The sequence below is a fragment of the Carcharodon carcharias genome, chromosome 13 (assembly GCF_017639515.1).
Source record: "Carcharodon carcharias isolate sCarCar2 chromosome 13, sCarCar2.pri, whole genome shotgun sequence".
Taxonomy (NCBI): domain Eukaryota; kingdom Metazoa; phylum Chordata; class Chondrichthyes; order Lamniformes; family Lamnidae; genus Carcharodon; species Carcharodon carcharias.
In genome coordinates, this window is record NC_054479.1 from 86,571,615 (window position 1) to 86,599,423 (window position 27,809).

Below are 27,809 nucleotides of genomic sequence, written 5' to 3' on the forward strand. Positions count from 1 at the left end.
ATAGAACCTGTAGTAAAGAATGATGTCTCAAGGTATGTTCAGAGGGGACAACTCCAAAGGAATGGATGGATGGGAGATGGAAAATATGGTTACAAAGCTGGGAACTGAAGGTGGTTGGATCTAGGGAGGAGTTTCGAGAGAATCAGGTGAAGGGAGCTGAATGGTCTGTCATAAGTGGTGAGATGGAGGGAGGCAGGTGGGTTGTATAGGAAGCCAGAGAAGATTGCACATATATAGGAGGAGAGGGATGGGTAAGCAGTGTTGTATTTCTATGTTTGCCTAATACAAACTTACTAATTTTGTGCAGAACTGATAAACTAAATATAATTTTGGTTTATTTGTGGATGTAATACAGGGTTGCTCAGCAGACAGATTTACTATAAAGATTCAACAGCTATTGTTAACAGGAAAGTCTAGCTGCAATTCCTTCATAGTACATGCTGCTAGTTAAGCTGAAAACTCCTATGAACAGTTTCTGCTGGTCACATGGTTTACATCTGGCTACTTACTCATTAGCATATTCACTGTTAAAGTGATATCACAACAGATAGGGTAGCACTCAGGCATGGGAGTAAAGGGAGAGAACAGTGTAGGCCAGTGAGGGGGTGCAGGGTGGAATGGGGATGGCTGCTTTTTGGATAAGTTGGAAATTCTCAAAGGTTTCAGTTGGGAGGCTGGTGGTTGACGTGGAGGCCATTGGACAGTCCAGGAAAGGGGTGACAACAGTGTGGATAAGGTTGTTGGCATCAGATTGGTAAGTTGTGGAAAGGGCAGTATTGCTGGTGGATAGCTTGTAGGATTTGAAACTGAACTGTGGGTAAACCTGAATGTTGACGTTTCACCAAGATTGACAGAATAAGCAGGCAGGGGAGTTTAAAGCAAAAAATAAAAATAAATCTTGTTTGGCCTTTGGCTGGAGGAAGTTTTGAGTCTTTCTGAAAGCACAAAGGTGCACGTTAGAAATAGTGGAGAGGTAGAGTTGGGTGTCATCAATGCATATTGAACTGTCACCGCAGGGTAGCATAAATGTGAAGTAGGTGCTGGGTTGGGGATGCAAGACCCCCGCCCACCTTCTGAAACTCTGCATGTGACTTTGCTTAGCTAACCATAGAAGCCACTACTGGAAACGTGCTGGCTATACATGAGCAGGTAGCAGGGAAACTAACTGTACAGGGCACTGAGAGACCAGGATAATGGATGAGAAGTGGTGGAGTAGGACGGCATGGTGAGATCAAGGAGGGGAATAAGGCTCTGGTCCCTGCAGGCCAGGTAGCATGAGCACAGCAGAAGAGATTTGAACATGTTTTTACCTCCTGTGTCCATACTATCTCCCTCAAACTTCCCTGTTCAAGGACTTTACAGTATCTTCAGCACCCAAAAACAGGTATAGAAGGAAACCTTAGATTGCATGAACCTCTTGTGAAGGATTGATCTTCACAAAGAAGATTCTTAGCATGCAGGCTAATACAAGGAAGCAACAGTCCAGGAAGTAGTGGAGAAGCTAAACCCAGTTTGGGATTCCTGAAGGAATGCTGCTTAATCCAGGAGAGGAGCGGAGAGAATCCCAGGAGTCAGTAGAGGAATGAATTATGGCCCAGGAAGCCAGGGAAGGAACAGAGACCAACAGAGGATCAGGCATCAAAGTTCATCTGTACGGTTAAAATGGACATTGCCTTAGCAAAATATATCTGCGTATAATCTTATGGTACTAGAAAAATGTTTGTGCTAGCGGCTTGGTTTACTCGAACATCCTTACTGGTTTATGAAACAAAGAAGCCATTGTTGATAAACTAACTAATCAATAAATCACCTTTTATATATTAGTTTTACTTGACTTAACTTGCACTCCACAGGTACGGTTCTGTGTTTATGGAGCATCTTCTAAAAAGCAGTGTCAATTTGTTTAATCACTCCCATGAGGATCTGAGAGCTCCGTCTGTTCTAGAAGATTCCATGTGATGTCACATGTAGTGGTGCCACTGTCTGAATTTGTTCGTAACTAATGATTTTTGCGTGGTTTAGATTCACGAGCCACATTAACCCGCTCTTGTCGTCTTGTGAAATATTCAGCACATCAGCACTCCCTCATCTTCACTGTGCTGTTGCTATGTAGCTAATGTCTGTGGGACATCCATCCCCAAAAACTGGTCTCCAACATGGCACCTATTTCATCCGTGCATCAGGCTCCTGGAATTGATTAATATTTACCAGGAATAGACAGAGAGTGGATTGTCCTAAGCAGAATTGTAACAAACCAGACATCTCCCAGTGATTTTATAGATTGACAAGTCACTCAAGCTGCTCCATCAAACAATACTGAGTGCATAACCTCGTGTGACTGTAATGTGCAACTGCTTTGAGTTTTTAACTCATTGAATTCGTCGAGGCTAGTCTAATGATGACTTCTTTCAGGAATATCCAGCAAAGATTAGCAAAACTCATTTAATAGGTTATTTTAAACTCACACACATCAATCAAAAGCATGTCAGGATAATTGTGGCAGCAGCGCCATGCTGTCGGGCTTTTTTGTTTGGTTGGTTGGGGGCAGAGATGCTGACAGTTAATGTAGGAGTATTAAATGCAGCATTACTTCAGTGGCATAGTGCACGCTGGCCACGCAGAACATTTACCCCCTCAGCAAGCAACCTTTTAACACCTTTCGTTTTCTGAAAAATCACTCAGGTTGTTGGTGTCGCTGGTAAGGCCAGCATTTATTGTCCATTGCTCAGATACAGCTGAGTGGCTTTGCTAGGCTGCTTCAGAGGGGAGTTCAGAGGTTTTATTTCCTTTGAAACCCAACTGGTGGAAACTGATTCAATGGTAACTTTCGAAATGCAAATTCATACTTGGGAAGAGTAAAAGTAAAGGCCTATGGGGTTAAAACAGGGGAATGAGGCAAACCGAAGAGCTCTTCTAAAGAGCCAATGCAGGCATGATGGGCAGAATGGCCTCCTCCTGTGCTGTATCACTCTGTGGGGCCTTTTGTACAAATCAGCTGTCACATTCTCCATGTAAAAGATCACATAGCACTTTCGGAGGAATACTGAGGGTGTTCTCCCCAGTGTCCTGGCCGAAGTCACAAAAATAAATATTCTCTTGCTGTTATCTTATTGCTGTTTGTGGGAGCTTGCTGTGCGCATATTGGCTGCTGCATTTCCTGCATTATAACTGTGAGTACACTTTTTAAAAAAAACTTAATTGGCTGTAAAGTGCTTTGTGATGTCCTGAGACTGTGAAAGGTGCTATATAATTGCAAGCCTTTTCTTTCTATGTCAATAATTTAACAAACATTTCACCAATTTGTCATGAGTTTAGATGGTTACTTCCGTTTATATATTTTGCTGTATCAAGCTTTACATATTAAGCCGTGCATAATGTGGTCAGGTGCAGTGGATGAAGTGTTGCACTGAGCAGTCAGTTATAAGTACATTTTGCTCAAAGCTGTAGCCCAAAAGTCAGCACTCAACGCAGTGGTAGCACAGGTACTGAATTAGAGAAGGAGATTGGCCGGCCTAGATAAAAATCGATTTTGAAATAAGAATGGGGATGCATCAAAATCATTTAAAAAAATCAAGATCAACTCGGTACCAACCTTATCAACCACTTAAATGACCAAGATGAGGAAAGGTGATTTGATATAAAACACAGAAGCAAAATGTACCAATATTTCTCAGCAAGCACCCAGCCCGTTATTTCTGGTGTCAACTTCTTGTGCAGCGAACTTGTTCACTCAATGTCCCTTTTGCTTATTTTTTGTTCTGAGAGACAACTTTAATTGCCTTGTTCTCAAGTACTGCAAGAGACCAACCTAGTGTTTGATTTGTCTAGAGGGGAGATGATGGCATAGAGGTAATGTCTCTGGACTAGTAATCCAGAGGCCCAGGCTAATTAACTGGGAACATGGGTTCCAATCCCGCCATGGCAACTGGTGGAATTTAAATTCCATTTAAAGCTAGTCTTAATAATGGAAACTATCATCGATTGTCATAAAAACCCATCTGATGCCCTTTAGGGGAGGGAATCTGTCATCCTTGTGATTCCAGGCCCACAGCAATGAGGTTGACTCTTAACTCTGAAATGGCCTAGCAAGCCCCTCGGTTAGGGATGGGCAACAAATGCTGGCCTTGCCAGTGACACCCACATCCCATGAAAGAATTTTAAAAAAGCACATTCGCACGGAGGAGCAGCAATCTGCTGAGGAATCCCTTGTGAAGCTTATTCACTGACCACTCATTATTCAGGCTAGTTTGTGAATTTCTTCCTTTGCTTTTTGAAAGAACACACAGCTTTTCAAGACTCCAATTGAATTGGTCATTTTAACTCTTAGCTACAGTGTATAACAAGTGATGTCGGCAGAGGGAGTTGCCTGATAAATGTCTCTCCAGATTCTCGTTTCAACCCTACACAGAATGACATACAGCACAGAAACAGGACATTCGGCTCAACTGGGCTACTGTTCATGCTCCACACGAGTCTCCTCCCATCCCACTCCATCTCCCCCTATCGTCACATCATACGGCCTAGAAGCGTCCACTCGATGGCACTGTTCTTTCAGTGCAATTCGCCCAAAATTGACCAAACCCGTGTAGAATATCAAGTGCAAAATTGCATTTCCAACTTAGTTTGACATGGGCTGAATTTTACGCTCTCTTCCAACACCCCGCCCCCCGCCCCGAGTGGGTTTTTAGGCAGGGGTGGAGGGGAGCATGAAATTGCAAGGACAGGATTCCCCCCAGGTTTCTGCCTGCCCCAACCTCACAGCGATTTTACACTGGGGTGGGCAAGACCTTGGATGGGACACCCGCCCTTGCCCCAATTGAGACCCTCAAGAGGCCAATTAATGGTCACTTAAGGGCCGCTTCTCCCCCAGCCTCAATTTTCAGGCTGGAGGGTGGATTGAAGCTCTGTGGTGGGGGGAAACCAGAAAATAAAGTTTGATCCTGGGCTGGAAGCAGGTGATTAGAGTGGTGGGGGTCACTGCCTCCACCTTCTGACTGGGGCACCCTCCCTTTAAAGCCCGGTACCCTCCTGGCCTTCCTCTCCTTTTCCCCCCCACTGATTGCCCTCTTCGAAACCCTCCAGGCCTTCCCTACCCTCCCCGCCCTAGGACCCCTGAAACGTGTCTGGGGCTGCGTGCATTGCCAGAATTTAGTTTGAGGCAGCTGGTGCAATTCCTCTTCCTGCCACTGCAGCGCTGTTGCTGCAGGGACTGGAGAGCTACCGGCCAAGTGACTGGCCAGCAGCTCTCCAAGGCGTGAAGGGTGGAAGGCCTGCCCACTGCCAATCGGCGCTCATTTGAGGGTAAAATGGCTGCTGGGCAGGTGGAGTTGGCAGGGATGTGTTCCTTGCCGACACTTCGGATAGCTAGGGCTGAGCCCCCGCCATCCTAAAAGTTCAGGTCCTGGTTTAAAAGAACACCATACTAGACGCCAGCCATGTTCCCACATCAGATCCATTACCATTGCAAATTTTCCTTTTGAAGGCTGGCAGAAAAGAGAATCAAGCAATGGTGTTTAATATTAAATAACAATATTATATATTAATATAATAAATAAATGGTATTGCTTGGTTTACATTGTAGCCTAAAATTAAAGCTGTTTCTGTTGGTTATTGGATTTTTGTGAAGAATGTTTTTGAGATTTTTTTTTAAAAAAACAACAGAAATTTGATCATCAAGACTTGCTCCCAGAAGCTCCAGGTTCTTTGAATGAGTCTCAGAATCACAGAATTGTTACAGTGCAGAAGGAAGCCATTTGGCCCATTGTGTCGACCCCAGCTCTCCAAATGAGCATCATGGTTTAGTACCATTCTCCTGTTTTTTCCCCGTACCCTGGCACGTTGTTTCTATTCAAATAATCATCCAATGCCTTCTTGAATGCCTCGATTGAACCTGCCTCCACCACACTTCCAGGCAGTGCATTCCAGACCTGAACCACTCGCTGTGTGAAAATGTTTTTTCTCACATCGTATTTGCTTCTTTTGCAAATCTCTTTAAACCTGTGCCCTATCGTTCTCGATCCCGTGATGAGCAGGAACAGTTCCTCCCTATCTACTCTATCCAGCCCCCTCATGATTTTGAACATCTTTATCAAATCTCCTCTTAGCCTTCTCCTCTCCAAGGAGTCCCAACCTCTCCAACTTATCTTCATAACTCGAGTTTCTCATCCCTGGAACCATTCTCCTAAGCCTCTTCTGCACTCTCTCCAATGCAGTCACATCCTTCCTATAATGTGGCGCCCAGAACTGTACACAATACTCCAATTGAGGTCTAAGTAGTGTCCTACACAAGTTCAGCATAACCTCCTTGCTCTTGTACTCTATGCCCCTATTAAGAAAGCCTAGGATACTGTATGATTTATTAACTTGCTCTCTCCACCTGTCCTGCCACCTTTCCTCTGCTTCTGCGCACCCTCGAGAATTGAACCCCTTATTTTATATTGTCGCTCCATGTTCTTTCTACCAAAATGAATCACCTCACACTTGCTGCGTTGAATTTCATCTGCCACCTATCTGCCCACTACACCAACTTGCTGGAAATGCAAGCGCAAATACTTTGTTCCATCTAGAATATGCTCTTTACACTTCATTTTTAGAAAAAAATTTTGGAGTTCGTACAGAAGAATATCACATTTGGATCATTTTACCAAATAGGTACTGTAGACAGTTTTATTTTGTTAGGGCCTTGAGGGGTTGCTGTAAAGTTGTGAGGGGTCTGTATAGTGCTATGTGGCACTGATTTACTGAGCATGGTTCACAGGGATTTTATTTTCGAGCTACAAATTTGGAGAAATTTAAGGAGTTAATGGCTTGTTTTAATGGAGCGTTTGTAACACAGAGACTTTCTTGTTTAAAAGTTTCAATCAACAGCCTGGTTATTGTTCCTGTTAAGTTTGTGACAAAGACCCTTTCTGGATAATTGGAATCATTTTGGTTTGTTGTAAGCATTTGGACTTTTTAAAAAATGTTTATCAGTTTTTCTGAATCCTCGTGAGTCAATGGCTGAGTGTTTTTTAGGGCGGTCCTTCTCCAAGTTTGATTCTGGCAAAAGCACAGCAGCATGTGACTGTACATGTGAACACTATGCAGCACGGGGTTGTGAAGCGTGATTGGAAGAGATTCCAGCTGCCAGGAAAATGAGGTGATTCAGAGTGCAAACTCCTTCAGCCTTTGACAACTTGTGAATATGTAACGCCTGCAGTCTGCTGCTGTCTGCTGTACTGGAAGCACATCACATGTTGTACAATGCTTCAGGCTATGAGGTGGAACATAATTGATCATTACATGAGCCCTCATTTAAAAAGAAAGAGAGGCTTGTTTTTCTATTGCACCTTTCACGTGCTCGGGACATTCCAACGTGCTTTCAAGCCAACAAAGTCCTCTTGAAGTGTAGCCGCTGTTATAATGCAGGAAACATATGGCAGCCAATTTGTGCAGATAAGGTCCCACACACACACAGTAATGTGGTAATGGCCAGACAATCTGTCCTGGTGATTGTTGGTTAAGTGATTTAAACATTGGCCAACACTCGGCAGAGAGCTCTCCTTTCAGAAGTGCTGTAGAATCGTTTACATTGACTGGAGAGAGCAGGTGGGCCTTCAGCTTCATGTCTGAATCCAAAGGCAGCATCCCTGATGTGCGGGGGTGGGGCCAGGAACGGGGTGGTCAAGCCATCCATCACCTTCCTCAGTTGGGAAATTTTTAGAAAAGTTTGGAGTTTGTACAGAAGAATATCACATTTGGATTATTTTTCCAAATAGGTACTGTGGACAGTTTTATTTTGTTAGGGCCTTGGGTTGCTGTAAAGCTATGAGGGCTCTGTGTATAGTGCTATGCGGCACTGATTTACTGAGCATGGTTCACAGGGATTTTGTTTTCGAGCTACAAATATGGAGAAATTTTAAGGAGTTAATGGCTTGTTTTAATGGAACATTTGTAACTTCACTTGTCTGACTTGGAAATATAATCACCGTTCCTTCACTGTCGCTGGGTCAAAACCCTGGAACTCCCTCCCTAACAGCACCGTGGGTGTACCTACACCACATGGATTGCAGCGGTTCAAGAAGGTGGATCACCACCACTTTCTCAAGGGTAATTAGAGATGGGGGATAAATGCTGGCCCAGCTAGCGAAGCCCACATCCCGTGAATAAATTTTAAAAATTACACAAACAGTATATTTCTCTGTTGGCTCCCCCATTGTATTTACTTTTCCATTATTCAGTTGAACAAAGAATGATTGTGAAGGTTATTATTCCATCATCATTGTACTTCCCATTGAAAGGCAAAGGCATCGCCTTGCTGAAACACTTTGGGTTGGATCTTACAGCTGCCCACTGGCGTGTTTTTGACGAGGGGGGCAGCGGCACACAGATCTGTTGGGTGGCCAGCCCACCACCTTCCCACCCACCCACCCCCAACCATGTCCCCATAATACGGGGATGTGTAGGGCGCCCACTTGTCCACAGGCCTATTGATGCCCATAAGTGGGCAATTAAGGGCATAGGTCTACCTCTGCTACCATAACACATTGGCCGGAGGAAGGTGGACCAGAGTGAGCAGGCCGCTTTCTCATAAAACATGGTGAAAGGGTGGGAAGGAAAGGCGGAAAGGGGCGGGGGGGTGGTGCCCTGTGTGCATCAGGGGCACTCCCCCACCACAAGATGGTATTCCTCTTTGCGCCTCCCTGCCTGGCCTTTAAAACCCACCCCTTTTGCCCCCACCCCCAGCTCCCTGATCCCGCTCCATCCAAAACCACAGACTTGCCCCTCTCCAGTGGCCGTGCCCTCTTCATCCCAAGGATTCCTTGCATTTCCAGAAGTGCCCAGTATTCAGCTCTGGCGCTGCTGGCTTGGCAAGAGCTGCCAGCCAATCAGATTGGCCAGCAGCTGTCAAGGGCAGGACTTCCTTTGACTGAGGGGAGAAGGTATGATTCTCAGCTCATTAAGGCAGCCCAGTGATACCAATGCAGAGCAGCCTTTTTTAAAGTTGGCTGGTTTCCGGCAGGCTTTCCTTTGGGGATGGGGGCGGTGTGAGAGGTGGAGCAGTCTGCACCTGTACAATTCAGCCTTTGTTTCCCCATTATTTTGGGTGTTCAAGCAATCTGAAATATTGGGATATGGGTACCTTATATGAGTTTTAACCCAGTCTTGTACTTGAGTATCAGCTGTGACTCAGTGGGTAACGCTCCCACTTCTGGGCCAGAAGGTTGACGGTTCAAGCCCTCCTCCCGGAACTTGAGCACGCTCACCAGGCCGACCAGTACTGCCAGAGGTGTCGTCTTATGGTTCTGATTTTCTGCCCTTTCAGGCTGGATGTCAGAGATCCCGCTGCAGTGTTTGAAGAAGAGCAGGGGTATGCTGGTCTATTTGTAACCCTCAATCGACGCCACTAAAACTGACCATAGACCTGATTGCTGTCCACAAACTGCTCGCTGTGTTCCCTCACTGTGCCCTCTGCAAACACAAGACGGTCGTGGAAGATGGCCGCCAACACCCATCTGCATGTGTCCGCGCAGAAACCCATTGACGCCATTGGCCGGATGTGTTGGCAGCAAACACAGCCCAGTTTAAAAACATTAAAAGTAAAACCACACATTTCCCTGGCTATTGTTAATAAAATCATGTGCAAGGGCAAACAGTTGATTATATTTAACTTTATTGAAAGCCTTTGACTGGACGTGGTCAAACACAGTGTAGAGAATAGCAAATGTTTCAGGTATTGATGAGCGAGCTGCCAGAATCAACTCTCTAGGATTCTTAATTTAATTTTGTTCTTCGGTTTAGGATTACCACGAGTTTGAATTTAGCTTGGAAAAAAAAAAGCCGAGAAACTAAATAGGATGTGTATCACACTCAGGTTGGGGAATGAGTAGAATTTTGATCTCCGTCGACCATAATGACATCACGGGGTGAAGTGGTACAACTGTGCGTGCAGCATGTTGGCAACAAACACAGCCAGGTTCCCTACATAATGACAGTGACTGCATTTCAAATCTGCAGGGAGCATTGGGTGCTCCTAACAGATGCTGTATAATTGCATCCATCTTCTGCATATTACATCCTTGTGGTGTCACGTTCTTTTCAATGAGGAAGGTTTCTGCTGTCAGCTCACAGCTGACCCTATTGCAGCTGTTTACCATATTTGACATGGCGGCCCACCTAGAGTATTGCAATGTCTCCATGGTGACAGCGTGGCCCCTGTACTGCCGTGTTTACCTCCTGCACAGATTGGCACACGGAACGGCAAATCTCCAAATCGTGCCTGTCCTGAAGCAGGAGCCCTCCCAGCAGAACTGAAGCTCCAAATTGATGGCTGTAATACTTACTCCCCTCTCTCCGTAATGCCTTTCTGGCAACAGTACGCCAAAATTATGGATTGTTAATTTGCATAATGATATGTAATCATTGGTTTCAATTATGTAAGACCCCAGATGCTCAGTACAGTGCAGCAAGAAACAGACACTAACTGTTACTGTCCTCCACATCCCCACATGATTGTATTAATTAAAGTGCAGTTGAAGATTTTGCTCTATGATTTCTCTTTAGTGAATTTTGCTGCACAGCTGGTTCATATCAGCATAGCCTGAAACACAACAAAAAAAAGGCACCCGTCAACAGTTGATTAATTCTGCCACTCATTTGGTGAACAATATAGGAGGAGGCCTGAAGTGGCTTCATTTTGACTTTAACCAAGTCAATCTGAGCTGCTTTGTTGTAAAGCCAATTATTCATTCCTTGAGAATGCAATAACTCATAATGATAGAATCTTGTAACAAGTTGAGGAGGCCATTTGGTCCATCGTGTCTGTGCTACCTTGTTAATAGATATCCAGTTAGGCCCTCTCCTCTGCTTTAATAGTTATCCAGTTAGGCCGGTAGCCCCAGAAAACTTTTCCTTTCCGGGTATATATCCAAGTTTTATTTATTTTCTTTGCAACCTCTTACTGAACTCTCCCCATTTTGTAAGAATTTGGCACAGTTATAAAGGAATAAAGAATGTGCATTTCTATAACACTCTCAGGGCATCCCAAAGTGCTTAATAGTCAATGAAGTACTTTTGAAGTATAGTCACTGCAGTTATGTTGGAAGCACAGCAGCCAATTTGCACACAGCAAGCTCTTCCAAGCAACAAAGTGATAATGACCAGATAACCTGTTTTAGAGATGTTGGTTGAGGGATAAAAATTGAGCAGAACACTGGGGAGAACATCCCTGCTGTTCTTTGAAATAGGCCCATGGGATCTTTTATGTGAATCCAAGAGGCATGCCCCAACCAAAAGATGGATTGCAAGATCAATACCTACCAGGAAATTCTACTTGTCATCTACCCAAAACTACCCTAAAATTGCCCCTGCACACTATCCAAGTGTGAAACATGTTCACTAACCAGCCTAAAGTCACGTGTTGGTCACAATGTATGAAGTGTAGAATAAAGGGTTAATGATTGTGTTAATGAAACAGTGACATTAATGATGTGGTAAGCATGACATCAGGTTAGATGACCAAGAGGCTCCAAGAGAACGAGTCACAGAACAGTCTGTGTCCAGCTAACCATGTACTTGCCTTGGAGTCATTGTAAATAGTTTAAATAAATATTTTAAAGAAAAACTATATACCGGCTATTTCCAGTCCCACAGAGTAGGCAAAACCTCATCATAACATGAAGAAGCTCCCTGATTTTCCTAATTTGCCTCTGTCAACAGCTTGTATTTATAAAGTGTGTTTAAAATCATGCAACACCCCAAGACACCTCAGAAGCATAGTTAAACTAAATTTGACACCGACCTATATAAGTAGATGTTTCTCTCTCCACAGATGCTGCCAGATTTGCCGAGTTTTTCCAGCATTTCTTTTTTTATTTCAGATTTCCAGCATCCACGATATTTTGCTTTTATTATATAGATGTTAGGACAGTTGACCAGAAGCTTTGGTCTGAGAGAGCTTTTAAGGAGCATCTTAAAGAAGAGAGGTGCTGAGGTTTAGTGGTGGAATCCCAGAGCTTAGGTACGAGGTAGCTGAAAAGACAGTGCCAATGGTGGAGCGATTAAAATCGGATGTGATCAGCCTACGTGTTGTACTTGACCCTGCGATGTGCTTCCGACCACGCATTCATGCCATCGCTAACACTACCTATTTCCATCTCTGTAACATTCCCTGACTTCGTCCCCACCTCCACTCATCTGCTGAAATCCTCATCCATGCCTTCGTTACCTCCTAGACTCAACTATGCCAAAGGACTCCTGGCTGGCCTCCCTCATCCAAAATTCTGCTGCCTGTGTCCTTCCTTGGATCGAGTCCCATACCTCTGTGCTTGCTGAGTAGCATTGGCCCCCATTTAAGCAATGCCTCAATTTTAAAATCCCCATTCTTGTTTTCAGATCCTTCCATGGTCTCACTGTAATCTCCTCCAGCTCCACAACCTTCCAAGGTACCTGCACTTGTCCGATTCAAACTTCTTAAGCATCCCTAATTGTAATCACTTCACAATTGGCAGCTGTGCCCTCAACTGCCAAGGGCCCTAAGCTCTAGAATTCCCTCTCTAAACCTCTCCTCATCTCTACCTTGCTTTCCTCCTTTAAGAGACACCATAAAACAAGCTCTTTGACCAAGCTTTTGGTCATCTGACATAATATTATGTGGCTCAGTGTCAAAATTTACTTTAATAATACCCTTGTGAAGTTTTACTATGTTAAAGGTCCTAGTTTATACTAGTTGTCCTTGTATGATGAAGTCAAGTATTTTCTGAATTAGAATATGGAATCTTTCAAACAAGAATAAACTGATTATGTTTACAAGTTTATAGGAATTGATTAATGTTGAAGCAAAATGTAGTAAGACACAAGATATGTGCTGACTCTAAAAGCAACTCTAGTAAAACATGTAAAGTTGTGCAAGGGCTTCTATCTTTCACACTTCCTAGAATTAACAGCAGCCATCTGTTGAGATGGGAAATGACTATGGTAGACACTTGTGCCATTAATAGCTCAATAATGTAGCTTGGGAACAGGCTTCAACCGAAATAGAATACAACTTACCACGTACTGTATAAATGAACTGATTTATTACTTTTGACTGACTGATTTCCACTTTCTTGTCTATTTTCTAGAGTAAGAAGCAAACCCGTCTATTTAGATATCTGAGAGTGTATGAGGGAAGGTGTTTTGAAGAAAATTGTATTTTTTATATAGCTGGAACTGAGTTCCAAAGCTTCGACTTAATGTCTGGGTTCAGCCTACATTTCAAAAGTCTGAATTAAGCGGCTCGTAATTAATTACAGGAGGAGATGGTGGCGTAGTGGACTAGCAATCCAGAGGCCCAGGCTAATGCCCAGGAGACCTGTTTACAAATCTGGAATTGAAAAATCATCTCAGCTTCATGGTCGTCATAACTATCATCAATTGTTGTAAAAACCCATCGGGTTCACTAATGTCCTTCAGGGAAGGAAATCTGCCACCCTTACCTGGTCTGGCCTACATGTGACTCCAGACCCACAGCAATGCTGTTGACTCTTAACTGCCCACTGCAATGGCCTAGCAAGTCACTCAGTTCAAGGGCAATTAGGGATGGGCAACAAATGCTGGCCTTGCCAACAATGCCCACATCCCATGAAAGAATAAGAAAAAAATAACTGCCAAACTCTCAGGTTAGGTGGCCGTCTTTTACAGACTCCTCAGCCCCAATTGTTAAAGGGAGAGAGTGGGGAAGTGTGTTTGCAGGGCCTCATTATTGCCACTTTTACTCTGTCCCACACCCAACGTAGAGCCAGGTTTGATGGACTGGCTGCCAGGCAGGAGCCTCAGCAAAAACCACTGGGGATGATCCCTGGTGGACATTGTAGGTTGGTTGGAGAGAAAATAGGGCATGCCCAGAGAGATTGCAATCCAGGAGAGATAGTGAGTTGATGAGAGGGGGAAAGGTAGGGGGAGGAGTTGGATGAGCAATCAGAGAGGATAGGGGACAGGGAGAGACGGAGGGGCAGAATTGGAATTGTGGGTATTGATGGAGGCAGGTACCGGTCACAACATAAGGTTTGCTTGGCAAGCAATAAGAAGTAGTTCTCCTGCTCCTCCTAGCCAATGTGAAGTATTGGAAAAGCACTAACCTGTTTGATCTGTCTGTGCATACCTCACTTTAGCTGCCAGGTTTCCCAATCCCTGGAAATAACAGGAACAGAGCCTTATTTAATTATTACCATGGACATGCCTCGCCAGAGTGACTTATTTAGTTTCCCTCAATCTCTTCTCAATTAAAGGATACAGTAGCATAGTGGTTATGATGCTGGACTAGTTATTCAGAGGCTTGGACCATTTGAGCCATAACGAGTTCAAATCCCACCACGTCAGCCGGATAAGTTAAATTCACTTATTACATAAAATCTGGAATAGATAATTAGTAATAGTGACCATGTAACTACTGGATTGTTGTTAAGAATCCATCTGGTTCACCAATGTCCTTACCTAGCCTGGCCTACATGTGACTCCAGACCCATAGCAACATGGCTGTTGCTTAACTGCCCTCTGACAAAACACATAGTTGGTTCAAGAACACGGCTCACCCCACTTTCTCGAGGGCAGTTAATGATGGGCAACAAATGTTGGCCTTGCCACATCCAAGAATGAATGTTAAAAGAAGTTAAAACAGAATCTGGTCTGTGCATGATAGGTTGGCCAGTTTTGCAAATTAGCCAGTTTAACCCCTTGCCACACTGACTTGATTTGCTGCCCAAATGTGGGATTAAAATTCATTCTTGTGTCTGTTATTTTGCATAGTGTGAATCCCATTGTAACCTTTAAAGCTCGCCATTAAAGTTGTGTTCCTTGTCATTTTTAAGTGTTGCTAGAGTCTCCATGTGATCCCAGTTGATGTGCACCATTTGGGTATTGTACCTGGGTTGCCAACCCTCCAGGATTGGCCTGGAGTCTCTAGGAATTGAAAATCAATCTTCAGAACACTGCAATCCTGGAGAGAAATTATTGGGGCATCGCCAAAAAATAACAGTCTTCATTATTTTCTTTGAACGTTTCTCTTTACCAGATATAAAAATATTGGAAATGGGGGGAAAAGGCTGTTTGGCTGACAGTCGAGCATCATCCAATTGTGTAATGATTCTTTTTGCTTTCCAATTGATGCAGGAAGGCAGTGAATCACAAGGATGGATGTGTTGGCTGACTAAAGGCTGGAGTGTGGGGTGAAGTCATATGATGAATATATGATGAATAGGAATAAGTTTAATCACAGTTGGCACCCCACTAGAGCTATACCTTGAGTGCCCTACCATCCATTCTTAATTAGCACATTCGTTTAGATAATATCACCAACTTTAACACCTATGTGTTCTTTTGTACTATTGTTGTTGACATCTTTTGATGATCTGCTTCTATCACTGCTTGTTTGTCCCTACAACCACACCCCCACTCCACCTCTCTCTCTTTCTCTCTCTCCGCCCCCCACAAACACACCTCAAACCAGCTTATATTTCAACTCTTTCTTGGACTTGAACTCAAGTTCTGTCGAAGGGTCATGAGGACTCGAAACGTCAACTCTTTTCTTCTCCGCCGATGCTGCCAGACCTGCTGAATTTTTCCAGGTAATTCTGTTTTTGTTTTTGTTTTGGATTTCCAGCATCCGCAGTTTTTTTGTTTTTAACCCTATATTGTATACTTATTGTGACGGTGCTGTGTGTCTAGCAGAAAATTGCAAATGGATGATAGGAAAATTCTGTCTTTGGTTTGCCAGCCATGGAGAAGAGTAGAGACCAAGACAGTAATCTTATCAATGACATCAGGTTCTGATGGAAACAGTGAGATTAGGAACCATTAGGAAGTCCTAAAATGAAATGTGGGCCTTGAAAACTAGGGGGTCAAATTATCTTGATTTCACTGGAATTGAATCTCCAGCAGAGGGTATAAAAGGCAGCCAATGTGATACTGTCCAAGCCAAACCTTTACTTCTCTGTGTACAATGTATTTGATGGGCTGAATGGCCTCCTTCTGTGTCATAATGACTCTGTGACTACATGAACTATAGAATGTGTGATTTTATTCCTTGTTGAATTTTTCTTTGCCCTGTAGGATTTCTGTTTCTTCAGTGTTTAAAGCAGTGCACACTGAAGAATGAATCATCATAAAATAATTAGTATCAATTTGCGTAATAAACCCACACTTACCAGGAGATGTGTTTAGTAAAACAGAAAGTGTCCCATTTCCTTGATTGAGTATGGAAAATCATAGCTGGAACTAATTTAGTTGCTTATTAAACATCAGGTTTCATTTCCTTTGCACAGTATAATAATGAGGAAAGCACTGCTAGTAGAGATTAATGGCTAGAGAGAGTTGTAGCAGTTTTTGTTTTATCTTGTGCTGCTGCATCTAAGTAAACAAATTGTTGTAAAAAAATATTAAGTGCATTCCGAATTTATCAACCCACTTCTTAGTGACCTGTTTGTGGAATTGTATAATGTAGGTGACACAAAATCCAAAAAATCACAGACCACACCACCAACACCTCCCCCCCCTCCCCAAATGGATACAGTCTTATCTATCCAGTATCTTTCAAATGTTCCGGCAAATATATCTGTAAACATTCATTTGGTCTTGCCAATTCACAGAGAGCGTTCGTTATGAGCGTACGTTATTGCAAGCAAAGTGTTATTCAAGACCCATTTAGACTGGAAGCATTTTGGGTGTTACTGTGGTCTGTGCTCCAAGTGAAGACATTTCAATCTGTGTCCTTTCACTTAACCGTTTGAGAGTGTAAGATGGATGATTGAGTGGCGTCAATCATTGGAAATCCAAATCTCCTCAAAGGAGGGTACAAAGGCTTCAAGTGTTGAACAACCTGTTGAATACTGAAACTGAACAACACAATGCAGGCTGTGCAAAGGAGCTGCTGCTTTGGTTAAGTGTGAGAAGGGATGTTCATGGAGTTAATGGTGTAGTATTTGATGATGATGATGATGTGGTTCCAAGGTTGACAAAATCTTGTTATAGCTTCAGAGCTACTGGTTGACACATTCATGAGATCAAAGTATTTTGGCACAGTTAAAATATTGATAATTGTACAGTAACTAACTTAGATACTCAATGATCATCATATTTTAATTAAAACCCATTGTTGGTCTGTATTGGCTTGCTTATTGCGGTAAATAGGATGAAAGAGTGATAACTGTATTAAGTTGTTGGCCGGACATTAAAACACAGCTGATTGGTTAATGTGGAAGCACACTGACTCCATGCTGAATTGCAGTGCTCATTAACAATTTGCTGGCCCCTCACACCTTCCCATCATTGCATTCAAAAGGTGACGGTGACGCTTTAGTGAAATTTTCCCAAAGAGAAATCGAGGAGCAGGCCTCTCAAAACCTGGTTGCTCACACATTTAATTTACTTCAATGATAATGAGTGCTGTTAGCAGAGTGATCTCCCCTGTATCCAGCCAAAGCAGAAAAATCTTTTTCAGCATATGTTCTCAGGCAATATCTTTTATATAGGAACAGGAGTGGGTTAAATGTGTACCATCATTCAATTAGATCATTTATTTCACAATCTGTACTTCAACCCCACTTTCTTGACTTTTCTCCATATTTCTTGATATCTTTAGTGAACAAAAGCCTTGAAAGCTCTAATTGACCCTCAGCAATTTGGGGGAGAAAGTCCTTGATTTCAGTTATCCTTTGTGTGAAAGCTATCCTTCCTGATCTCACTCCTGAATGACCTTTGCTAAAGTCTCTTCCCCTTTCTCTCGACTCTCCCACTGGAGGAAAAAGTTTTCCTCTACCTATCCAATCAAAATGATCATTTTAAACACCTCAATCAGATCACTCCTCACACTTCTATACTCAAGGGAATATGAGTCTGTAGTTGCAGGCAGCGCCACATTCAGCCACTAATGTTCTCTTACTAGGATAGATGTTGTCCACTATCCTTTCTGTTTCAGCTTTTTCCCGTGTTACATGGTATCTGCCTAATGCTGGGTGACCTTCACATCAACCATCATCTTTGGATTTGTCGGGGGATTTTACAGCCGATGTCCTTCCTGCCACTAACCCTCTCCTTTTATCTGCAGGGTGACCAACAAGCCTGGATTTTAACAGGACCATCCAGTTATTGGAACAGTTGGTAGAGACTGGGACGCTGTTTTTCCTGTATTTACAATGTTCCAGCTTTGAGCATGCATGCTACACACCTGTGGATGCACAATGCACTCTCTTCTATGACCACCTTCCTGATGGCTCTCACAACTTGCTCTTCTAGCTCTGGCACTGCCACCCCACACCCCCTTTCCTCCCCCACCTCACACTCTCAGCCCTGGCAGGAACCCCCACTAGGTCTCACAGGTTCATGCCAAAGCATGCCTTTAATTTTCGGCCGGGAGTTGGTCACTCTATTTAACTGGGCTGGGGGGCCAACACAGATGTACACTGACTAATCTGCACCAGCAGCTGGGTTTAAAAGCCATCATGAATCGTAAATTGTTAAGAACTTACTTGACTGACCCAACATCTTTTCAAGGCAAGTTCGGACACCCCGTTGGATTTGAACATGAACAGCAGCTGCATAAAGAAGTGCTGTCGATAGGGGACTGGTGGGAGATGTGGGCTTGCATTTATTATCCATCTTCCAGCAAGTGCAGAAAGCTCTGCGAAGGAGGAACTTCACAAGTTTTTGTGAACTGCTGATCTGATTATTGTCCTTTTCTAGAGCGCTCAGTAATGAGCGATAGTTTTCACATTAACAGTGAACCCGTTCATTATTTTAGCATTGTGGCAGATCATTGCCAGAAGTAAGAAACTTCTTTCTGAATTAGTGACAGAAGATGTGCACTGTGCCACACGTTAAACTTTAAGGTGGGAAAGTGTTGTTTCTTAAATCTTTTCTACTCAGATTTTTTATTTTTTATCTGTTCTTTTAAAGGGCACAGTTTTAAGAAGGATCCTCCTGAATCGCTACTTTGGGAATCTTCGTAGTGTCTATAAAGGGGAAGGATACAGCAGCAGCATAAATGCCCCCCTGACAACAGGAAGTTACTCCAAATCTGCACAACCTGGAGGTAAATACCATGAACGTTTGTTAAATTAATATTGAAAATGATAGAAATTGGTAATATAGAGTAAGTTTAGATATGTGCAAATGAAATAAAGAAATAAATTAATCTCCGGTTGCACCTATGTTCTATGTGAACTAAATCAGTGGGTAGTACTCTTGTTTCTGAGCTAGAAGGTCAAGGGTTCATGGCCCAAGTATGCCTGAGACTTGAGCATATAGCCCAGGTTAACATTCTCAGTAGAGTACCGAGGGAGGGCTGCATTGTCGGAGGTGCCATCTTTTGGATGAGATGTTAAACTGTCTGTCTTCTCAGATGGATATAAAAGCTCCAAGACACCCATTTACAGTTACCGGAGTTACTGAGGGGCCAAGTCTTGGTTTGATTGTTGGAATTGTAGTTGCTGTCATCGCTGTGGTTGGTGTCGCTCAATGGATGAGGAGAGAAGAAATTTGGTTACAGCCCAGTAAAACTGTAGCTACTGAAAGGGGATGGTCACCCTCAAACCATAAGTCATAAGTCATAAACCAGAGGGACAAAGTTACCCACTTCACTGGATTTTTAAAACAGCTGAACTAGCAGAAAAACCAGTTTAATAAACAGCAGGGGGGACCTTTATGATGTTGAGATGTTGCAGTGCCACCATTAGTGGGAAGGCATAATTTCAGCATGGTAAGTTTCCAAAGGCGATTTGCATTGGAGGCCTTGCTGTTCAATGACTATAGTTCAAAATGATTTAAGTGACTGTAAACATGTACTTTAGGATACACTAATGTCATGAAAGTTACTATAGAAAAGAAAGTTCTTCACCCTTTTCGGCTTCCGACCTGCATATTTAAGTCACCTGGCATTTTTAAGCAGCAGTGTTAGTTATGATTCCTTTTTTCTTTTGATTTCTTTTTTAACGGGACATGGTGTTGAATCAGTCAAGGCAGAGGAACATTCTTTGTATCTGTTTTGGAGGCAGGGTTGATGAGGATCAAACTCCAAATCAGCCTACCCGTAGTGCCTTCTGTGAACATCTCCACTCCCTCCCCCACTCCCCTCCATATGACTTCACCTCCATTTCTTAAGGAGCAGAACTTGTAGTGTTCAAGGCTAGAGACTAAGCAGGGAGTGCCTGGGGGCCAAAGGCCCATTGGGACGTGTTGCAAGAAGGAGAATGAGCTGGGGGATGCTGACTTAGCCAGTCTGAAGGCTGCACAGATGTCAAGACTGCTCCTTGAGGCCAAAGACTGGTGCCAGTGGCTTCTGAGAGACATTATTGGGCAGCCCCGAGGTGATTGGAGAGGGATTATGACCTCTCCAAATGCTCACTGGCTCCGCTACTGGTCTGGAGGAGTTGCCCGTCATAAAATGATGGATCAAAACCAGTTGGAGTATCTTTAATTATAAGGTCACTTATTTGTGAGGATTATAAAGGAAAAAATGGAATAAAAGATTTGCATTTATGTAGGACCTTTCGTGGCCTCAGGACATCTCAAAGCACTTTACAGCCAATAAAGTGTAGTCACTGTTGTAATGTAGGAAACACTGCAGATAAAGTGTGTATTCCCAACTGGCAATTCAAATTTAAATTGGCCAGGACACCAGGCAGAATTCCCCTGCTCATCTTTGAAACAGTGTCATAGGATCTTTACACTTGAGAGGGCAGATGGGACCTCGGTTTAGCGGTTCATCTAAAAGATGACAACTTCCATAGGGCAGCACCCCCTGCTGCACTCTGTCAGCCTGGATGATGTGCTCAAGTCTCTAGAGTGGGCCTTGAACTCATAGCCTTCTGACTCAGAGGAGCGAGTGTTAGCACTGAGCCAAGATGATACTTCATGACTTGCAACTGCTTCTTAAATTCCTGCTGCTACTTTCTCACTGATGCCTCATGCCATCATTTAGATCCAGCATTTGAATGGATTACGGCAACTAAGACAGGGGCTGCTCCGTGCACGCCACTGGGCAGTCATACTGACTTTAGCAAAAGTGGCTGTACAGCAATATTATTCTAAATTAGATGGCCAGTATTTGGTAAGGAAACCAGTGGGCGAGATGGGGCAAACAGTAAATATGGAACTGGCTTATTAAGCCATCTCCCAGTTTAAGTTAACTACTTGGAGTTCCCTGTATACAATGCCACCCATTTCATCTAGTCCTGTCTGTCCAGAGTGTGATATTTGACTCCAATCAGTCACTCTGCTTCCCATCCAGCAGATTCTGGACCTCCACAACTGTAATGGTCTCATCTCAGGTTTGCTTCTGTAATGAAAGGAATAGTTTGTGAACTAGATTATTAAACTGATGAACAGGTTATGGGGAAGATGGTGGCATAGTGGTAATGTCATGGAATAGTAATCCAGAAGCAGAAGATAATATTCTGGGGACATGGGTTCAAATCCCACGATGGCAATTAATAAATCTGGAATTGAAAGCTAGTCTCAGTAATGGTGACTGTGAAATTATCATCGGTTGTCATAGAAAACCATCTGGTTCACTAATATCCTTTAGGGAAGGAAATCCACTGCCCTTACCCAGTCTGGCCTACATGTGGCTCCAGACCCACAGCAGTGTGGTTGAAATGGCCTAGCAAACCACTAAGTTTAAGGGCAATTAGGGATGGGCAGCAAATCCTGGCCTTGCAAGTGATGCTCACATCCCATGAAAGAATGCATTTTTAAAAGATATTCCCACGAGGAGGGCCAACAGCACTGTAGGCGTTCTTGCAACATGTGAATTGCAGTGCTCCAAGAAGGCGGCTCACCACCACCTTCTCGAGTGTTATTGGGGATGGGCGATAAATGCTGGTCTTGCCAGCAATGTCCGCATTCCACAAGTGAATAAGAAAAATAGACAGACCTTAAACCTGTTTTCTGGCTACTGCTGTTTGACCTATTTTGGGTAGTCCTATCAGCATAGCTCACAAGGCCATGGGAGCACCAACAAGCCTACTCACCACATCAAGGTGCAGTGCTCAGGTGGTTATTGTTGGTGGGCTGCCTATTGAGGAAGCAAAGTCAATGATTCAAGTACAAATTTGTAGCATTTACAGTGCCAAGCTGAAGTTAGATTTCAGAGTGAATCTTGTCTCGCTGTAAAAATAATTAAGTCTGATTTTCTTTTGAAACGATAAACCGTTTCAAATATTCGTTTCCCTGCAACTGTTGCATGATGGCCTGATGCACTCTTGAGTCCTGCCGAGTGATGCTATTTAAGCCTCTGAGGTTCAGCTGGTCTGTGCCCACCATTAAATTAAATGCAAAAAAAGGCTTATCTAGCCTTTTCATGACCTCATGGCATCTCAAAGTACTTTACAGACCGTTAAGTATTTTTGAAGTGTAGTCCTTGTAAGAAAGGTAGCTGCACACAGGAAGCTCCCACAAACAGCAATATAAGATAATGTCCAGAAAATCTACGTCAGGGATGTTGATTGAGGGATAAATTTTGGTCAGGTAACCAGGAAAAATGTCCCTGCTTTTCTCCATTTTTTAAAATTCATTCATGGGATGTGGGCATCATTGACTGGGCCAGCATTTATTACCCATCCCCAATTGCCCTCGAGAAGGTGGTGGTGAGCTCCTCCCTTGAACTGCTGTAGTCCATGTGATGTAGGTACACCCACTGTGCTGTTAGGGAGGGAGTTGCAGGATTTTGACCCAGAGACAGTGAAGGAACAGAGATATATTTCCAAGTCAGGATGGTGAGTGGCTTGGAGGGGAACTTCCAGGTGGTGGTATTCCCATATATCTGCTGCCCTTGTCCTTCTAGATGGTAGTGGTTATGAGTTTGGAAGGTGTTGTCTAAGGACCCTTGGTGAGTTCCTGCAGTGCACCTTGTAGGATGATACACACTGCTCCTATTCTGCGTCGGTGGTGGAGGGAGTGAATGTTTGTGTGTGTGTGTTTGTGTGTGTGTGTGTGTGTGTGTGTGTGTGTGTGTGGGGGGGGGGGGGGGGGGGGGGGGGGGGGTGGGGGGGGGTGCCGTGCCAAGGTAGCGGGCTGCTTTGTCCTTGATGGTGTCAAGCTTCTTGAGTGTTATTGGAGCTGCACTCATCCAGGCCAGTGGGGAGTATTCCATCATACTCCTGACTTGTGCCTTGTAGATGGTGGACAGGCTTTGGGGAGTCAGGAGGCAACTTACTCATCACAGGATTCCTAGCCTCTGACCTGCCCTTGTAGGCACAATATTTATATGGCTAGTCCAGTTCAGTTTCTGGTCAATGGTAACCCCAGGATGTTGATAATGGGAGATTCAGTGATGGTAATGCCTTTGAATATCAAGAGGCGATGGTTAGATTTTCTCTTGTTGGAGATGGTCATTATCTGACACTTGTGTGGCGCAAATGTTACTTGCAACTTGTCAGCCCAAGCCTGGATATTGTCCAGGTCTTGCTGCATTTGGACATGACTCAGATACTGAAGTAGTCCATGAATGGCGCTCAACATTGTGCAGTCATCAGCGAACATCCCACTTCTGACCTTATGATGGAAGGAAGGTCATTGATGAAGCAGCTGAAGATGGTTGGGCCGAGGACACTACCCTGAGAAACTCTGGCAGTGATGTCCTGGAACTGAGATGATTGACCTCCAACAACCACAACCACCTTCACTTGTGCTAAGTCTGATTCCAACCAGCAGAGAGTCTTCCCCCTGATTCCCATTGACTCCAGTTTTGCTAGGGCTCCATGCTGCCACACTCAGTCAAATGCGGCCTTGATGTCAAGGGCAGTCACTCTCACCTCACCTTGGGAGTTCAGCTCTTTTGTCCATGTTTGAACCAAGGCTGCAATGAAGTCAGGAGCTGAGAACCCTGCCGGAACCCAAACTGAGCATCGGTGAGTAGGTTATTGCTAAGCAAGTGCTGCTTCATAGCGTTGTTGATGACCCCTTCCATCACTTTACTGATGATTGAGAGTAAATTGATGGGGGGGTAATTGGCCGGATTGGATTGTCCTGCTCTTTGTGTATAGAACATACCTGGGCAATTTTCCACATCACCGGGTAGTTGCCAGTGTTGTAGTTGTACTGGAACAGCTTGGCTAGGGGCACAGCAAGTTCTGGAGCGCTGTCTTCAATACTATTGCTGGAATAGTGACGGGGTTCATTGCCTTGCACTATCCAGTGCCTTCAACAGTTCCTTGATATCATGTGGAGTGAATCAAATTGGCTGAAGACTGTGATGTTGGGGACCTCCAGAGGAGGCCAAGGTGGATCATCCACTCAGTACTTCTGGCTGAAGATTCTTGCAACTGCTTCAATCTTTTTCACTGATGTAGAGGGCTTGCCATCATTGAGGATGGGGATATTTGTGGACCCTCCTCCTGTGAGTCGTTTAATTGTCCACCACCATTCATGACTGGATGTGGCAGGACTGCAGAGCTTAGATCTGATCCATTGGTTGTGGGATTGCTTAGCCCTGTCTATCACTTGCTGCTTACGCTGTTTGGCATGCATGTAGTCCTGTGTTATAGCTCACCTCACTTGTCCATATGCCTGATGCTGTTCCTGTCACGTCCTCCTGCACTCTTCATTGAACCAGGGTTGATCCCCTGGCTTGGTGGTAATAGTAGAGTGGGGGACGTGCTGGGCCATGAAGTTACAGATTGTGTTCGAGTACAATTCTGATGTTGCTGATGACCCACAGTGCTTCATGGATGTGCAGTCTTGACAAGACCTGTTCGAAATCTATCCCACTTAGCACGGTGGTAGTGCCACACAACACAATGGAGGGTATCCTCAACGTGAAGATGGGACTTTGTTTCCACAAGGACTGTGTGGTTTTGATACAATTGAGTGGCTTGCTAGGCCATTTCAGAGGGTTTCTGAGACTCAACCACATTGCTGTGGGTCTGGAGCCAGATGTAGACCAGGCCAGGTAAGGAAGGAAGATTTTTTCCGCTAAGCCTGTTTTTAAAAAAAATATATATGACATTCAATAATGGTTTCATGGTCGTCATTATACTTTTAATTCCAGATTTTTATTGAACACAAATTTCACATCTGCCATGGTGTCATTCAAACCCTGGTCTCCAGAGCATTACCCTGGGCCTCTGGATTATAATGGATTACTATGCCACCACCACCTCTATGGTATTGTGGGGCCATCTTTTACGTCACCAGAGCCTCCGTTTAAGGTCTCATCTGAAAGGCAGCAGCTCTGATAGTGCAGCATTCCCTCTGTACTGTAAAGCAGTGGCACATGATGTGTGCCAGGCGGATCAAATCCACCAGGGAAACTTGATCATATGGTCACAATTGCTTTGCAATTCGTATTTTATTTCGAGATGTGTGCCCTGAACTACCATGACTTCAGAGGTTTTTAGAAAATTAAAATTAAACATTTATTAACAAAAGAAAAGATTTCAAGCACATACAGAGGACTACAAATTACTTCTATAATAACTCCTAAAACCCCAAATTAATCTGCCTGCTCATTACACCTCCATTAAGGCAACAGTAAAAACAAATAGATTTAAACAGACCTAGGCAAAGCAACACGATACCTGGATAGGAGAATTCACAGTGTGTTTTCTCAGCTTTGGTTCCTGTAGGCAGCAACTTGATGCATAGAGGCTGGAGGCTTTTCATACTTGTGTTAGATCTTAGACTAACTTTTTCCTTACACACAACCCCATCTCCTTTATACATGTTTCTCCCTTTTTAATGCAAATTCCATTGTTTCCATATGTTCTTGCAACTTTACTTTTCTCATAATATAAAGCTTTCATAGTACTAATTTTATCAGTAACCTTTGGGGAAAAAGAAACACACTGTTTGACTTAGCTTTTTCTTCCTTGGTGTAATATCTTACCATCTCTTTGAAATTCAAACTACTCTGGTTTATCTAAAAATGCAAATTTTCCTTACACCTCACATTCTAAAACTTCAGCCATGTTTACGTATTTAGCATTTCAAACCTAGCTTCTTGTTGATAACTCAAAGCCTCCAGACCAGCTGTCTCAAATTCAATTAAATCCCCCCAACACACGCACATACACAGAGAAAATATCCAAACCCCACTATTAACCTACCTTTACAATAAATCACAATAATATATTGAAAATTATATTTTCATAACATACAGCATCAGCGTAGATTGTGTGCTGAAGTCCGTGAAGTGGGACTTTAACCCACAACTCTCTTACTCAAGGTGAGTGTGCTACTGTAGCTGTCTTCAAATTCTGAGGCCTGGGTTGGATTTGGAAACTGCAGGTTAAAAGCAGCAGAAAGACTTGGAGTGGGAAGAAAACTTAACAGTCAAATGAGTAGTTGTTATTGTCCTGTTAGTGAATTCAGACAGCACAGCCTAGGAGACTTAGGGGTGCGTTATGTGTCAGCCCTTTCCATTGAGGAGTGGGAAGAGATCCAAGTTCTGTCTGTTGCAATGTTAAAAAAAGCAATGAGCATTTCTCATATAGTGTTCAACCTGAGCAGGAATAGACCTTTTATTTGTTGCAATAGGTACCAAAATAGTTAATATGCAGGGCTACAGGGAGAAGACAGGGAAGTGACACTAAGTAAGTTTGTTCCTACAAAGAGCCAACACAGATACAACAGGCTGAAAGGCTACCACCTGCACTGTAACGGTTCTGGTAAACTGAAAATTAAGCCTCCAACTAAAGTGTTTAATTATGTTTTTTTGTAGGTGGCTCTTCACCTGATTCAGACAAGTGTGGAGTCTCTGTATTTGAGATTCAGTGCCACCTTGACAGAGCAGGGGCTTCTGAATTGGTCACCGACCTCATCACAAACACTAAAAATTCCAGGATCTTTGAAGAGAGCATCATGCTCGGCATTGCTTTGTTAGAAGGAGGGAACACCCAGATCCAGGTAAGGCAACAAACCCGAGTCCTCAGAACTTTGAGCCAAACCGCATCCCCCACCCCCCACCCCTCCCCAAACCCCATCGTGTTAATCAATCTGTTATCAAATCTCAGCGTTCGTTTCACCATCAACTTAACGAGCTGAAGAAGTCCGAGAAGTTCTTCAAAGTCTTGTATGATCGCATGAAACTGGCACAACAAGAAATAAGGGCAACAGTATCGGTCAACACACATGACCTGAGCAGCAAAAAGAAGGATGATGACTATGATGTGGTGACACCTGTCAACAGAAGAAGAGGTAACTGAATTAAAACCATGAAGGGGAACAGATTGAAACTAGTCAGGGGCAAATTGTTGCGTTTAGGAGGTGCTTCTCACAATGCTAACACTTGGATGATGTGAGGGGCAACTGTAGGCTGGTCCTACAGGATTGATTACCGCAAGAGAGTTTCACCTAAGTCTCAATTTTATGGCCTGTTTTTTGGATGAAACACTAAGAGAAAATATGCCCTCTCAGGCAAATGTAAAAGATGCCATGTCACTATTTGGGGACGAGGAGCAAAGTTCTCTATGGTGTCCTGGCTAAAATTTATCTGCCCATCAACATCACCAAAACAGATTAGTTGGTCATTAACTCATTGTTTGTGGGATCTTGCTGTGCACAAATTGCCTTGCATTTCCTAGCATTACAGCAGAGACTACACTTCAAAAGTACTTCGTTGGCTTCAAAGTGCTTTTGGGCCATCATGAAAGGTCTTTCAAATGGACAACAACTAACTTGCAACCTCGTAGAAGTTTGATTTTTTTCCTTTCACTTCAAAGTCAAATCCTCTTGGTTGCACCTACAATCTATCACTGTAACTGTTATTTTGTTCCTCTTGCAATTTTCTCCCACTAAGATATTTTTCTTTCTCTCCCTTTGTGGGATGGAAACAGTTGGTTTGTGTCCATCCTCCTACCCAA

The 27,809-nt window shown here is 43.6% G+C and overlaps 1 protein-coding gene across 3 annotated transcripts in view; it reads left to right on the forward strand.

The window, feature by feature from the left end:
* Window positions 1–27,809, forward strand: part of itpr2 (inositol 1,4,5-trisphosphate receptor, type 2) — a 472,778-nt gene that overhangs the window by 143,545 nt on the left and 301,424 nt on the right. For all 3 annotated transcript variants that reach the window (XM_041202236.1, XM_041202237.1, XM_041202238.1), the window contains exons 37-39: window positions 18,907–19,042; window positions 26,669–26,853; window positions 26,961–27,144. In XM_041202236.1, the coding sequence (XP_041058170.1) occupies window positions 18,907–19,042; window positions 26,669–26,853; window positions 26,961–27,144 (505 nt within the window). The remainder of the gene's footprint in view (window positions 1–18,906; window positions 19,043–26,668; window positions 26,854–26,960; window positions 27,145–27,809) is intronic.